This window comes from Paralichthys olivaceus, chromosome 21, assembly GCF_024713975.1.
Source record: "Paralichthys olivaceus isolate ysfri-2021 chromosome 21, ASM2471397v2, whole genome shotgun sequence".
In the NCBI taxonomy this organism is placed as follows: Eukaryota; Metazoa; Chordata; class Actinopteri; order Pleuronectiformes; family Paralichthyidae; genus Paralichthys; species Paralichthys olivaceus.
In genome coordinates this window covers 6,149,606-6,164,434 of record NC_091113.1, presented here as the reverse complement: position 1 = coordinate 6,164,434, position 14,829 = coordinate 6,149,606, and the positions used below count along the sequence as shown (strand labels likewise).

At 42.3% G+C, this 14,829-nt stretch overlaps 2 protein-coding genes across 7 annotated transcripts; one reads left to right on the top strand and one right to left on the bottom strand.

Annotated features, from left to right (window-relative positions):
* Positions 1–121: 121 nt before the first annotated feature.
* On the top strand, positions 122–4,474 carry becn1 (beclin 1, autophagy related). The gene is made up of 12 exons (XM_020083200.2): positions 122–279; positions 446–578; positions 689–753; positions 943–1,001; positions 1,119–1,209; positions 1,340–1,476; positions 1,611–1,805; positions 1,906–2,052; positions 2,198–2,347; positions 2,594–2,654; positions 2,762–2,904; positions 3,639–4,474. Exons 2-12 carry the CDS (start codon positions 452–454, stop codon positions 3,805–3,807), a joined length of 1,344 nt encoding a protein of 447 aa, XP_019938759.1. The 5' UTR covers positions 122–279; positions 446–451; the 3' UTR covers positions 3,808–4,474.
* A 249-nt stretch (positions 4,475–4,723) lies between these two features.
* LOC109626939 (serine/threonine-protein kinase tousled-like 2) lies at positions 4,724–14,669 on the bottom strand. Of its 6 annotated transcripts, XM_069517020.1 has the most exons (22): positions 14,137–14,176; positions 13,737–13,813; positions 12,808–12,902; positions 11,683–11,754; positions 11,175–11,247; positions 10,975–11,012; positions 10,651–10,743; positions 10,027–10,134; positions 9,485–9,577; positions 8,904–9,014; positions 8,646–8,782; positions 8,400–8,552; positions 8,039–8,105; positions 7,833–7,930; positions 7,646–7,727; positions 7,352–7,443; positions 7,136–7,225; positions 6,671–6,840; positions 6,361–6,499; positions 6,159–6,270; positions 5,953–6,060; positions 4,724–5,741 (listed from the first exon to the last, which is right to left on the bottom strand). In XM_069517020.1, exons 2-22 carry the CDS (start codon positions 13,780–13,782, stop codon positions 5,592–5,594), a joined length of 2,127 nt encoding a protein of 708 aa, XP_069373121.1. In that variant the 5' UTR covers positions 13,783–13,813; positions 14,137–14,176; the 3' UTR covers positions 4,724–5,591. The 6 variants fall into 6 exon arrangements, with proteins under 6 accessions (XP_069373121.1, XP_019938756.1, XP_019938758.1 ...); XM_020083197.2 differs by lacking the exon at positions 13,737–13,813 and having other exon boundaries at positions 14,137–14,669; XM_020083199.2 differs by lacking the exon at positions 10,651–10,743 and having other exon boundaries at positions 14,137–14,461.
* Between the last annotated feature and the right edge of the window lie 160 nt (positions 14,670–14,829).

Sequence of the window (14,829 nt, the reverse complement as noted above, 5' to 3'; positions counted from 1 at the left end):
TTTTCTCATGTTTTGATTAAATTCAATGCAAAATGAGTTCGATGAGTAAAACACTGAAACACTCGCAGTTTAATCGAAATAACCAGAAATATAGGATGCAGGTTTTTTTCGCTTGATTCTGACGTCACGCGGAAACGTAAACAACAATACGGAAGTGGAGGAGGAAGTCCCGAGGAGCAGAATGCTACAGTCACGCTAACTGCATCTGAAGTGTTTTCTTATTTTCGTCTGCACAGTTGAGGATCACAGTGAACTAGCTTTGATTTTTCACAAGCGACAGTGAGTCTTTGTTATGCTATGTTGTTTACGAGCAAGCTAGCTGCAAGGTTAGCCTTAGCTACGGGCTGCTAACTAGCCAACGAGCTACAACTTTGTGACAGAAATAAGTAAAGAGGCTGTCAGGCTTCAGTGTGTGTTTCTATTTATTTTGTGTGTGTTCCTGTAGCTAGCGATGGAGGGCTCCAAGTCGTCGAGCACAACCATGCAGGTGAGCTTCGTGTGTCAGCGATGCTGTCAGCCCCTCAAGCTGGACACGTCCTTCAATGTGCTGGATCGGGTCACAATCCATGAGCTGATAGGTAAGTGTATTCTTAAATTAACATGTAGTGTCATTTCCAAACTGCTCCATCTGACCATGAAGTCACTCATCTATGTCCCCTCTCCTCCTCCTCCTCCTCCTCCTCCTCAGCTCCGTTGGTCACAGTGACTCCCAGCAAACAGGCTGACAGCAGCGAGGGGGACACAGCTCCAGAGGTGGGTTCAGGAGAAAGCACTCAGCACTGGATGAAAAGGTTTACAATAAAGTTTGGATGTCATGGAGGGATTTTATTCATTTCATATAGAAAAGCATTTGCAGTAACAACAGACTAATCATGTTTCTAAACTTGTAGTAAACTCATCACGAACAACCTTTGAGTCTCAGGAATTACTTTTCTCTTCCAGGAGGCTTTTGTAGAAAACAAGCAAGATGGAGTTTCAAGAAAATATATCCCTCCTGCACGGTGAGCACCCACTTTATTCAGGAAATGGAATCGCATACAGATGACAAATCTGTCAACTGACTTCAAAACGGGACATATTCTATAGAACTGACTGAACTGCTGAATCTTGCTCTACAGGATGATGTCCACAGAGAGCGCAAACAGCTTCACCCTGATTGGAGAAGCATCTGATGGAGGCACAATGGAGAATCTCAGTCGTAGGCTAAAGGTAAAGTGCACTTTGTCACAGATAAAAAGTTTTGCAATAATTTAAGAGGCGTCCGTGTGTTTGACAAAACACCTTGTTAGTATGTTTGTGTCTATGGCTGAACCTAAAAAGTGTCTGTTTTGTGTCTCAGGTGACGAGCGACCTGTTTGATATAATGTCGGGTCAGACGGATGTGGACCATCCACTGTGTGAAGAATGTACTGACACTTTGCTGGATCACCTGGACACACAGCTCAACATCACAGAGAACGAATGCCAGAATTACAAGTTAGTCGGAGCACAGCACATTAAATGAATGACTTTTCAGATATTATGTTGGAAGTCAGTGCCTCAAACATAGATTAACTAGCTGAATCCTCATGTGTGAAATAAAACACACTGTATTTGAATGTATTTTTTAGGCAGTGTCTGGAGCTGCTGTCACACCTGCAGGTGGAGGAAGAGGAGACCCTGCTGGTAGAGCTGCAGCAGCTGAACGAGGAGGAGGAGGCCTTGGTGCAGGAACTGGAGGCGGTGGAGGAGCAGAGGGCCAATGTGGCCCAGGACCTGGCCCAGAGCAGGATCCACTCTCAGCAGCTGGACACGGAGGAGCTACAGTGAGTGGACGAGCTGTGGTGCAGAGGGGGAGAGCGGGATATTCTAGATGATACAGCACCTAACAGCTGTGACTCTGTCCCTGCTGCTTTGTTCTGAAAGGTACCAGAAGGAGTACAGCGAGTTTAAACGGCAGCAGCTGGAGCTGGATGATGAGCTGAAGAGCGTCGACAACCAGATGCGTTATTGCCAGATTCAGCTTGATCGGCTGAAAAAGACAAACGTCTTCAACGCCACATTCCACATTTGGTAAATGCAAACAGGAGAAGAAATAATTTTATTATCTCTTCACCAATCAACCATGACTTAGTAAATATTCAACATAGGCCCCAGGATGATGAAGTTAACTAAGGCCTATTGAGTGCGAAAAAGTTTTTCTTCTTCTCTGATCCAGGCACAGTGGTCAGTTTGGTACCATCAACAACTTCCGTCTGGGTCGACTCCCCAGCGTCCCTGTGGAGTGGAACGAGATTAATGCAGCCTGGGGACAGACGGTGCTGCTGCTGCACGCGCTCGCCAACAAAATGGGGCTGCGATTTCAGAGGTACACACACAATCCAAGTCACAGTTTTTTAGTTGAATCTTTTATTCTCACATTAATGTTTCCATAAAATATGAGCAATAATTTGAGTGAAATGTCTTTTGCTTTCTTACATATTTAACCCCTCCCACTAATTAGGGCTATTTTATCATATCTATATTTTTTGTTTCTGTTGTTTAGTTTGTGCTTCAGCATTTACGCTTAGCTTCTCTGTAATAAACTCAAATATTCCCACTGGTCTCTCTTCAGATATCGTCTTGTTCCATATGGAAACCACTCATACTTAGAATCACTGACAGACAAGTCCAAGGTAAAATTATTTATTCTCAATCCCAGCTCTCCTTTATTTTTTAAACACTCCTCTCGGCTCCATCCAATCTTTCCACCCCCCTCCCTCTCTGTATTGTGTTTGCACAGGAACTTCCTCTGTACTGCTCAGGTGGCCTGAGGTTCTTCTGGGACAATAAATTTGACCATGCCATGGTGGCCTTCCTGGACTGTGTCCAACAGTTTAAAGAGGAGGTGGAAAAGGGCGACACTGGCTTCTGTCTCCCGTACAGGTCAGAGCAACGTCATGTTAGCATATCCTACTTTTTCCTCGCGTTAATAAACAAGTACATTTTGCAGAAGTTTTAGTTGAAGCTGTAAATATCCAAGAAAATGTAATTCAATTTATTCTAAAGGAGAAGAATTATCATTTTTGATTATGCAACTGAGGCAAATAATTGTTTTTAAGGAAAACTTGTGTGTTCCGACCACATTCATGTGCCCTTTCTGCTTTGGACTTTTGAACCTTCCTCTCAATTTACCACCAGACCTAAATTTAATCTTCACACCAGAGTGTGATGCAAATTTTCTAATAATCCACACAAGGCAAGTTTGGTAAATGAGTACACTCGTGCCGCAGGGAGAAATGCACCCGTCTGGTTCTTATGATCCCTCCTCTATTGGCATCCTGAGGACACACTCTGTGTTTAATGCCACAGTCTGAAGATTTTCATAAAATTGTGTGAACACAGACCAGTGGTCACAGAACGTTAGGGCAGATTTAGACGTGATTCAGATCTTAAATTTTCATTATTGCAGCTATAAAATTGAGAACCAGACTTCCAAAGCCCAGGGTTGTATTTTCTGAGTTCAAAATCTGTGTAACACAGTTAACAGAGATTACGTCTTGGTGTTAACACTCAAGTCCCCGCAATGGTTTTATATTCTGGTAATAAAATTGGCTCCAGTGTGTCCACCAGGCCTCGTGTGATGGCTGTAATCAGTGTTTTTTCTTTTCATGCATCAGGATGGATGTGGAGAAGGGGAAGATCGAAGACACAGGAGGCAGCGGTGGCTCCTACTCCATCAAAACCCAGTTTAACTCGGAGGAGCAGTGGACGAAGGCGCTCAAGTTTATGCTCACCAACCTGAAGTGGGGACTGGCCTGGGTCACCTCACAGTTCTACAACAGATGAACCTGCTGGACTGGAATGCCTTGGGTTGTTGAGTTTTGCTTTTCCTGGTCGCCCCTCTGATAAATGGATTACTTGTGGATCTTACTTTGATTTTTGGCCAAAGCAAAAGAAATCATACTTCTTTTTGGGATATTAAGAGCGAAGACACATCGAGCAGCGTCTAAGTCTTCAGCCCAGATTGTCTGTTTTTACATATTGTTAAATGAGGCAATTTAAATCTATATATTTCACACTTCCCCAGGCAGGAATGTACTTAAGAAGACACTAATTCCCAAATTCTCACCACTTTTTCAAGCTCTAGCTCTCTTTGGTCTCCTGTTGCACTGCACATATTTGAAATCACTATTTTTGTCACTCTTTCCAGTGTTTTGTTTTTCCTTTGTCCACAGAAAATAAACTATGAAGAGTTTGATGTGATTATGGTCAAGGAAAGATTTTTTTAAATGAACACTGTTTAGTATTTGACAGAAGTACGTCAGTATTTGTTTAACCTCGAATGTCGTTAAGCACGTTTTCCAGCTACACACATACTGGGCAGGTGAACTATTGTATTTAGAGGTGCACTGATGACTGTGTTCATGCTCTGCACCGCCACATACACTGTCTGTTTTTGAAATGGAGGATATTTCAATGGCCTGAGTTAATAAACATGAACTGTGGAAAAAAACATCTGGTACGGAGATTACTTTTCTGGGCGATAAGACATAGTTGACATGTTCAACTCCATCATGTTGGTACCACTCCACATGATGGATTGCTATTTATTAAAATCAGGGGTTTCTGCAGGTTTTAACAATATTGAAAACATTGTACGACTAAAATGAATTAAATTTAAGACCTTAGTTGAGAAACCCTGTAACGTGTGTGTGTACCCTCTGGAGTATTTTTGTATGATTTACAATAAATCTACACACCACAGAGTAAACCAAATGTTTTAATGGTTTCATAATTATTTCTGTTGAATCGATCCTCTCGTCACAACACTCACTCATAGTCAGCCCCCCCCTTAAGGTTAACAAAAGCATTAGACGGGGTAAATTTCATGGAAAAATATGGACTTAATTAAAATAATAAGCTGACTTCCAGTTATCCAGTAAAATATCTTTAAAATAGGTCAACACCAGTTACTCTTCTCAGAATCATCCCTCATCTGTATCAAGTCATTCATGAATCTCTAAATGTTGCCTCAACAACTCCTTAAACTTTGGTTTCATCAGTCACTTCCTCATCACTTGTCGGAGCCCTTCCTAAAAAAGTGCCAGGTTCAAACCTAAAGGGAAACATATTTGAAACCAACCTCTAGCTCTGAAAAATAGTTTAGATGATGAATGTCAAGCAGGATGGGATGAACTTTCATTAATGCTTCTTCTAAACCTTCCAGAGTACAAGCAGGCGATCTTCCACACATTTCTCAGCCTGTCAGTCAGTTGTGCAATTCTTTGGGTGCTTTTACTATTTATCCTGTTAGAAACTCCCTTGATATGAGCCAAAGTTTTCGTTAGTGCATGCATATGGGCAAATCTTTGGGTTCTATTGAGCCCACATCCAGAGACTGGCCATTCATTTTTTTACCACTTGGACGATGGTGGTGGGCACATTTACTGCTACATAACCACATCATCCAACATTTTGGTTCCATTCACACTTTCAGGATCTCTCCGTCCCATCATGCTCTCTGCTCTCTCGCCATCAAGAGAGCAAAGGTAGAGTTTCATCAAGTGTGCAATGCCGCTGCGTAGCTTTTGTCCTCACTGGGGTTTTACTCCAGTTTCTTTCAGCTCGCTTCAGTCGGATGTGGAGGGAAGAGGAGGAGCCAGAGGCGCGCTGCTGCCCAGGGCTTTTCGAATGTGGGGCATTAGAAAGGGGTCACTGGCCAACTGCTGCACGCCCACACGATCCTCCTTATGATAAGCCAGGCAACGTCGGATGAAAGCCTATGAAGGCAAAGAGGGGAATTAATAACATTTTACCAAAAATACAAATTTTCACACCATTTAGATAATAAACTTTGAATTTCTGTGTAGCTCATTATGAACTGGAGTTATTAGGAGGGGCTGGTAGGAAAAGTGTTCTCACACATCGCCTCTCCCAGTAATATCTGGAGTTCAGTTCATGTCTAAAGCAGCAGAAGAGAAATAACTGCACCTTTGCTTCTGTGGTGACCACAGGTTTGGGAGGAAACTGCACCTCGGTGGCTTTTAGAATGGTGTTTTCTTGAAGAATGTCCTGTTGCGACTGGTTGTGACCAAACGGCTGGAAAAGTCACCAGGGAGATGGTTGACAGACGGTTAATGAATAAATCAAAGCTTCAGACAACAAAGCACCTGTTACAGATGCACGTTAGTGGTTACCTTGCGTCCATATAAGCTCTGGTAAAAGATGACCCCAACTGACCAAACATCCACCTTATTGGATATTTTAGGGGGCTCCTTGCCGACCACAAAACATTCAGGAGGGAGGTACCTGAACACCACACAATCACAACATGATCATTCACACATCCTCTGGTTGCTTGGTGACAACTAGGTGACAGTGAAATGTGTGTCAATGTACCAGTAGGTCCCTGCTCCTTGTGAGGTCAGCTCCATGCCATCTGCCGAGTTGTAGCTGTCATCATCCATGATCTTAGACAGGCCAAAGTCTGTGATCTTAATCTCTCCGCAAGCTGTGCCGTTAACCAACAGGATGTTTCCTACGCACAGAACCAGAAAACTAAAATTAGCTGTCACACACACAATCATGTGAACACACAGATGTTAAAGCTACATCATGTCAATTTTCTTGACAGAGGAGGAAACTGTTCAGAACTGAAACTCCACGCTGGAGATTTCAAAATGACATGGTAACAACTCCAGGACTCTACCAGGCTTGAGGTCATAGTGGATGATGGGTGGCCGGATCTGGTTGAGGTACTTGAGAGCGTTGACGATCTGCATGACGATCGAGCGGCCCTCCTTCTCTGTCATCAGCTTATTCTGCTTCAAGTAGAAATCCAGATCGTTGCCTTCACAGTACTCCAGGACTGTGCAGAACCTGCCAGAGACAGATTGATCATTCGGGAAGATTTTAAATATCAAGCACCCAAACATATGTTTATGAAAAAAATATTTTCTCTTATTTAAACAAGATTAAGCTGCAATATATGAATAGACGACAGGGAGCAAAACAAAAACCTGACCATGACTGACAGCCACATATCTCACACACCGGCAATAAACACTTCATTCACCCCTATTTTTTGTCTCTTATACCATAAAGATAATGTTAAAGGCTTACATATTTCAATAGCACACTTAATAGAAGTTTTTAATTGAATTGAAGTACTTACGAGTCTGTGTCAAGTGAGAAATAGTCATAGAGTTTGACTATTCTCGGGTGGTCGAGCTCTTTGTGGATTCTGTACTCTCGACAGGCGTGTCTGAAAGGTTCAGTGAATTCAGGGTTCTGGGTCAATACTGATTTACTTTTTAAATACATCATAAATAAAGTTTAAGTTGCAAAGCATATATTTTTACAGAATATCTCCAAACATGTTCACACTCACTTGTGGTAGTTTTCCTTCTTCTCCTCCCTCCAGTTCTTGTTGAGTTGATGAATTTTAATGGCCACATACCTTTGCTCTGTCAAATCAAATGCCTGTAAAAGGAAATTTCAATGTCAACACAAGCAAGTTGGAGAAGCCGACCATAAGAGGACAGTTACACTCATCTGTGTAGAGTATCTGTTTAATGGACACAGCAATGTTGAGATAACGATACCACAGGGACACAAGATGTTCCCCTGCTAAACTAAAACCAGTGCTTGTAAAGAATTAAGTCCTATAATGGCACATTCTTACCTTAAAAACTTCACTAAAGCCGCCTCTTCCAAGTAAATGTAACAGCAGATATCTGTCATTCAGTGTCGGGTGGTCTTTAAATCTAAAAGTTAAGACAACAGGCTTCATTACTTCACTTTTCTTTTAAGATCAAGTTGAGAAGACATGATTCTGAACATGTGTTAGGCAGGTTCAAGACAATACACACTGTGAATTGTCCTCATTGTGGATTCTCTTCAGCTCCCGAATGTGCAGGTTTCTAACTCGCTCCAAATGCTCCAGCTCTGACTGGATCTCTGCTTCTTCCTGCACACAGACACACAGAGCCATCATATACCTCATCCTGTGGTAGACAGGTGTCTCACCAACAACTCCCAACAGCACAAAAAGCTGGCATAAGTATAAAGCCGGTACCTTTTTTAGATGACCAATTCGAAGTTTGAAAATCTCTTCTTGCTCATGATACTCTGCCAGTGACAACCTGTGTGGGATACAGAAGCAAAAACACTGCGAATAAAAATACAGAAAGCTAAACGTTTCCCAAAAAATGATTGGATGTTGTGTTAATGTTAAATACAAGAGAATACATCCAGGAGTGTCAAAATCATTAATATTCACAGAATTAAACAAAGACAAGTACATCATTACAGAGGCATCGTCAGCCGACACCAGTCAGCCAGGACTGTAGTGCTGCCTCCTAGACATGAAGAACAATTCATTCCTGCTTTGGTGTAACTTTGGGCAGATCCATGTTGGCTAGTGTTTGTGATCTTACGCTTCATTCTCTTGGCCGTTGCTCCTGCTCTTTCTTTTGTTCTGTTCCAGGCTGGGTGGAGGCGTCTGGGCCATGGAAGGTGGTTTCCTCTTCCCCAGCAGCTTCCTCTGCCTCTCTATCTCCTCACGCTGCGAGTTGATCTTCTCTTGTTGCCTAGAACATGAAAGTGCAATTTGGTGTAAACGTTCTTGTTTACAGAACAGACAAAATGCAAACCTATGTGTATCTTGTATTTGCGCTGCTGACTTGATGAGGTTCTGGAAGGCGAATCCGTCGGTCCACTGTTCCGTGAAGGAGGCTCCGTGGCGCACGGTAGTGAAGTGACCCAGACGCAGACGGTCCTGCATGCTCTTGTCCCTGCAAGCCATCTTCTCCTGCTTTGACTGCACAAAAAACATGAATAAATAAAACAAATTCTGAATCAACTCAATTTAAACATACAGCACCTCCAAAAGCATCTTTTTCAGTAATGTCCGAAAACAGCTTCATTGTCTACACACCCACCTTCTCAATCAGCAGCTTCTTGCTCATGGTCACACACTTGTTGAGCCGCTCTTTGTAGCGTTCCAGCATCTTCTGCTGCTCATCTACCTGCCGCCTCAGGTCACAGTTTGCCTGCCAAAACGTACATCGTCACATCTCGTTCTTATTACATAAGGATTCAAGGCCTTTTTGACTTTAAACTGACAAGACGCAGCAATTATCAGTGTGAGTGTTTGCCCAGCTGACATTTAGACAAAATGGCATTTGAAAGTTAGCAAGCACATTATTCATGATAAGCTGCAAACATGCCAGTTCAGCTTAATTGATGATGTTGTGACAAGAGGTAGGAATATTTGTCAAGACTGTGAGGTAATTTTTAAGGACATTTAAAAATGGGCTAGATAGATTATTTATATTTAGACATAAAGTGACGGTGTGATTGTTAGTTAGTCAACTATAATATGTATTTGTTGTAGATATTCTCAGGAATAAAATGATAACTAGTTTCCATTGTCTGCACCTACTCTGATGCTATCTAAACTGATCCAAATGTTCGAAAGCCAAGCTCGATGTGTCAGATTTGAAATATTTTCTCATCTCACCCTCAGCAGGTCATCTATCCTTCCCTCCTTCTGCTCCAGGTCAGAGTGTTTGTTCCTCTCCAGTGCTGTCAGCTTCAGCAGCGTTAGTTCTGACTGGGGAAGGAGGAGAGCGACGAAAACAAGTAAACACATCGTTCAATGAGATTATGCAAACGCCCTTTTGGCCAGTGAGCAGAAACAAACACAAATCAGACGGTGGCGTCTTGGATATTAGACATGAATTCAAAATTTTGACCTTTGATCAGGCCAATTAAAGTAATTTGCAAAGACAGCTGGATGGGTGTTGAAAGTGTTTGACCTTTAATCCTAGCATCCAAATCTTGTCCAACTAGTGTGATTTTATTAAATGTCTGGACAAGGTGTGATGTTGCGTCATCACTGCAAGTTTTGTCAAACTCAACTCAAGGTGTGAAAGACAAAATCACCACTTAGTAAATGATGGAAGCAAAAACAGGCCGTTTTTACAATGTGACAAATTGATGAGGGAAAGCCTGAGAAGGAACTGTTAAAAGTTAGTAGAGCTCCAGGTCAGTCAGAGTTACCTGTGTGGCTTTGTGTGTGTAGGGGTGTGTGGGAGCCGTCTTGACAGAGCTGCAGGATGAGGAGTCTGTGTGGGCCGAGCCTGTGGATGAAGGACTGCCATGCTGAAACTAATGGGAAAAGAAAAAGGTAGAAAAGACTCAAATATAACTATTATATAACTCAGACAACAGAGGGGATTATAAATTCACTGAAGAGATAAAAAAAGAAAAGAAAAGGTGCAAATACTGATGCAGTTAAGAGAGAGAACTGAAATATTAGATGGACTATCCTAAATGGTCCATTTCAAGTAACACATCATTCATTTGCAGAGTATTTTACAATATGTGCTGTTAATGAAACATACTGCACAAAGCATGGTTCATTTCCAGTAAACTTCTGGACAATCAACAGAAACATATTGATTTGCTTTGTAGACGACAAAAAATAAAAGAAATAGCATCTTTCTTCTGGCAAAATGAAACATAACCAAACCAGGACGGGACCTATTTCAATGGGGCTCCAGTTAGATATCCACACACCAGTGCGACCCACACAACCAACAGATGGATTGACAATGGCTTAAGATTAAAAACCTGGTGGGCCCAAAGCAAGAGAGAGCTATGGAGATGGAAACTGGTGCTCACCAGAGGATTAGACAGTGAGTGCTGTGGAGAGGAGCGCACCAGCATGGGGATGCCCCGGGCAGGACTGTTACCAGAGCCACTGCTACCAGCAAACTGGCCACAGGGCAGTGAACAGTGTGGAAATAAGACGAAGAGAAAGAAAGACAGAGTTGTTATTTAGAGAGAGTTTAATGAGGAACCACACTGGTACAGTGGGAACATGAGTGTGAGACATCACACTTAAAGCCAGAGAGTGATTTGAAACAATGCACAACACGGTGGCCAGAACACAAAATGAAAAAGGACAGAGGCGTATGATCCTAACCCAACTCAGTTTGTACTCACCTCAAAATAATCACTTATTTTGTGTCCTCTTCCTTTTCCTGCAAAAAAAAAACAAAACATGTAATCATTTGATATTTACATATATATTTAGTAGAGCAGAAGAATAACAGACAACAAGACATTTAATAGGACAGACCTAATCCAAATTGGCAACCCTGAATACTGAGATGTTTCTGCCTCAGTAGATAGATCAAACCTACCCTGACTATTGCTGTCATAGATGTCTCCTTTTCTCTTCCTGCTTCTCTGGTCATTGGCCTTCTTCTCTGGTGTCTGACATGAGAGGAAAAGCAGCACGGGTTAGATTAAAATTTTACTGCAACACATTTATTCCATGAATCACATCAAGATACTGGTATATGAAATATTACATCTTTAAATTATATGGGCGTAATTGCTCTTTTAACCCAAATGTCAAACCATTTTAAATAAGATTGACAGCAGCTTCTATTTTGCATTCAGTATTTCATCAACCATGACGCACCCACTGACATGTTTGTTAATGGCTATTTGCCGTCACCACACAGAAAGCTGGTCCTGAGAACAAAACTGAGAAGCGTCTGTATGTTTGCCCCATGCAAATTTAAATCATGATGTTAAAAGTTAATTTTCCCGTTCATTTGCAATTTTCCATTAGTAAGTGTGCACAGAGAGAAAAAGACCAGATTATGAAGAGCAAAGTCATTTTGACTCTTTCCCATAACCAACCTCCAGTTCCTTATCACTCAGTGATCCTGCGCTGCACAGAGACTGGTTAGATGATTCGCTGTTGGCTGAACTCTGGAAAAAAAAAACAGAACAGACATATGAGAGCTGATTAGTTAATCAGGTACTACTTTTGCAAGCAGATGCTTGAGAGTAAATCTGGAAAGAGACCTACCTGAAGAATATTATTAATTGGGATTCATGTTTGTGGCAGATTGAAAAACATTATATTTGAAGCACCTTAATAACCATGCATGTGCATTAGTTTTCCACTGATGTGCAGTAGGCTGATGCTTTAAGGCCTGTCAACTTTCTGTTTCTGTCAAGGTCAAAAATGCAGCAAATAAATTCCCTTGTTTTTCCTCTTAAGACATACACTATGTATAATCATTGCACCATCTCGTATGGTACTAAAATACACCATCCACTGTACTGAAACATACTCACAGCCTTAAATCTGTCTAATACCACAGCGAGCAAGGCTGACAATTCATCTCAGAGCTCGCACACAGGGCAGAGCATGAATGATAGTGATTGCTTTCTCAGGGGTTGCCATTTTCTCAAATGTGCAGCCACACACAGTAATACCAAGTTCAACAGCAGGGTTGCAGTGCAGTGCTCAGCCAGAGCTGTGAGCTTCAGCTGCGGTGCCATTTCAGTGTCACTCAACAAAGCAGCTGGCCGGCTCCTGTGTCAGCTGAAACAGAGCTCTTCTGTCTCAGTTTTAGTTCAGGAGGACAGGATCGTTCCACAGAGGGAAACCCCTGAACAAAAAGCACCAGTAATGGAAATAGAAGATTTTGAATCATTTTTAAAGTGAAGAACTACCATAAGAGAACCTACCAACTGTGTACATTTGCATTCAACAGTGAGGAGTTGTCTGTCGTTTGCCTGCGGGAAAGCTCCTAGCTTCTCTCATGAACTTATTTTGGTAAAACTGTGACTTTCAAATCAACATAAAAATAACTTCCACTGAACTCTCATTATATTAATATTTAAAGTGTAAAATAGAATTCCTGGATCTGCTTTAAAAGTCCAATAAAATCAGTTCAGTAGTTTTTGTATAATCCTGCAGACAGACAGACAAACAGCAATGAAAACAAACAAGATGGAGATAAAGATGCCAACCTTGGCCACACCAACTCCAGTGAAGCGGGCCTCAAGCAGCTCCTGCCTGCGTGGGTCCAGGCTTATAGCCTGACTATGAAGTCCTTCCATCATGCCTAGAACGAGAGACACAAACACTGAATGAACTCATGTGGACAAGCTGGATTAGGTTACTGCCACACAAGAGAAGACTGTACAGGTAAGGAGTTAGTAATTTGGCCACAGGTGACCAATACCAGGATTGATATCCTGTCTGATCTACATGTCAGGTTGCATTATAAACCCAGGTCTCTGTTGATATTACCCACAATCTGATTCATTTAAAGAAAGCTAACAGGGATTTGGTTTTAAAAATACTTCACAGGGAAGATTCCCCTGCCCCATTTTAACAAAAAGTTGACAGAAAATATTGATGACAAACGGAAATTGAACAAATTGGACCAGCAGTACAAAATGAGAGAAGATGCTAAACCGTGAGAAGCAGATTCTGTCAAATTCTGGTGCATATCTAGATAATCAAAGTCTATTCTATCAGGTTTAGTAAATCTAACTGTACATACTGAACTCCTCCATTTTGAGAAGCTGGAACATCAGGAGATCCACTGACTTTAGACTATCATCAGCATTACAGTACACATTTAACTTAATTGAACTTACAGACATTGAGGTGTCACGAAGTGAAGTGTCTTCAATTCTCCTCAGCTTTTATCTGGTTATCATAACTACACTAAATGTCAGTGCAGGACTTCCTTTAACCAGCAGCTCCTCTCAGGGTATCGAACAATTATTGATTGATTCATATGATGGCGACTCAAAGCCATGACAGCTACTTAAAATAATGAACATCGTCATTTTGAGTCGGTGGCATCAACTCATAAAGTTGTTTTTTGTTCCAATAAACCTGTCAATCGATGCTGTCCAGGAAACGATTACTGACTGATGGTATTTACCTTCATTTGAACTAGAATGACAAACCCCAGATTCATTCGAGTTCATGGATGTTTCAGCTGAAGTGAGTCGACTGCAGCTGACAGAGCAAAAAGCGACTTTTAATGATTAGCATTGACCGAAAACATGTGAACGAAAGCCAAACTTAGCTAACCTTAATTAGCCAGTTAACATTAGCAAACGTTAACATACTGATATTAAAAAAAAAACCTCGAGGTTGTCCCCCAAGCTGAGTCGAGTTGTTATTAATCGATTAAAAGTTGATGTTTGCTCGATGTTGTTAGCAGCTAATGTGTTGGAGGTTAGTGAATAACAGCAAAGGCTGCACAGTAGGTTACCCCCGAGCAGCTAGCTATGTAGCAAGCAAGCTAGCGTTGACGTTAGCCGCAGTGGAAGTCTCACCTGGAGAAGCTTCGGGAGTTTTCACCGTCACTCGCGGTCCTAGCGAGGCTGATGTCCGCCCATCCACTGACAACAAACCCCCCCTTAACACCCCGCGGCTCCGCACGCCTCAAATGAACTTGTTAAGGTTTCCATCTGCAGTTATTTTCTAATGCAAGGAAGACATCTGTTAGCTTAGCCGAACGCTTCTCATCCGGACGTGAGGCCCTGATCCTCGGGGTTTCCTCGGGCGCCTCCGTGCCCCTTTGCGAGGAGCGGACCGGGAGCTGCCGACGCTCTGAAGCCGCTCTGACGGATGTTGTCACATCGCTGCCTCCCTCGGTCCCTCTGGTGTCGTTAGGATCGCACCGGGAGCACGAGAGCCGCCACCTTGTTACAGTCCATCACTTAATGGTTGATAGATGATGATAACCCCCTGCAGCAAGGCCACAGGGCTCCAGAGATTTAAGTGCTGCTTCCCCATGCGCCACTTTACCAGAGAATGTAAACTAGTCACCCCGGCGCACAGAGGAGAGGCTCGGTCAACACACAGGGGCCCCTGGGTTCGAGGGGCCCACAGACCCCCAGATGTGCCAGAGAGACTGTGTTTTTGCTGTTTTGACACATTTCAAATGATGATAGGAAATTTACAACATAAAGCAGAATATCACTTGGGTCCTGTGTAATTAACAATATAAATAATAATTGTTTGGC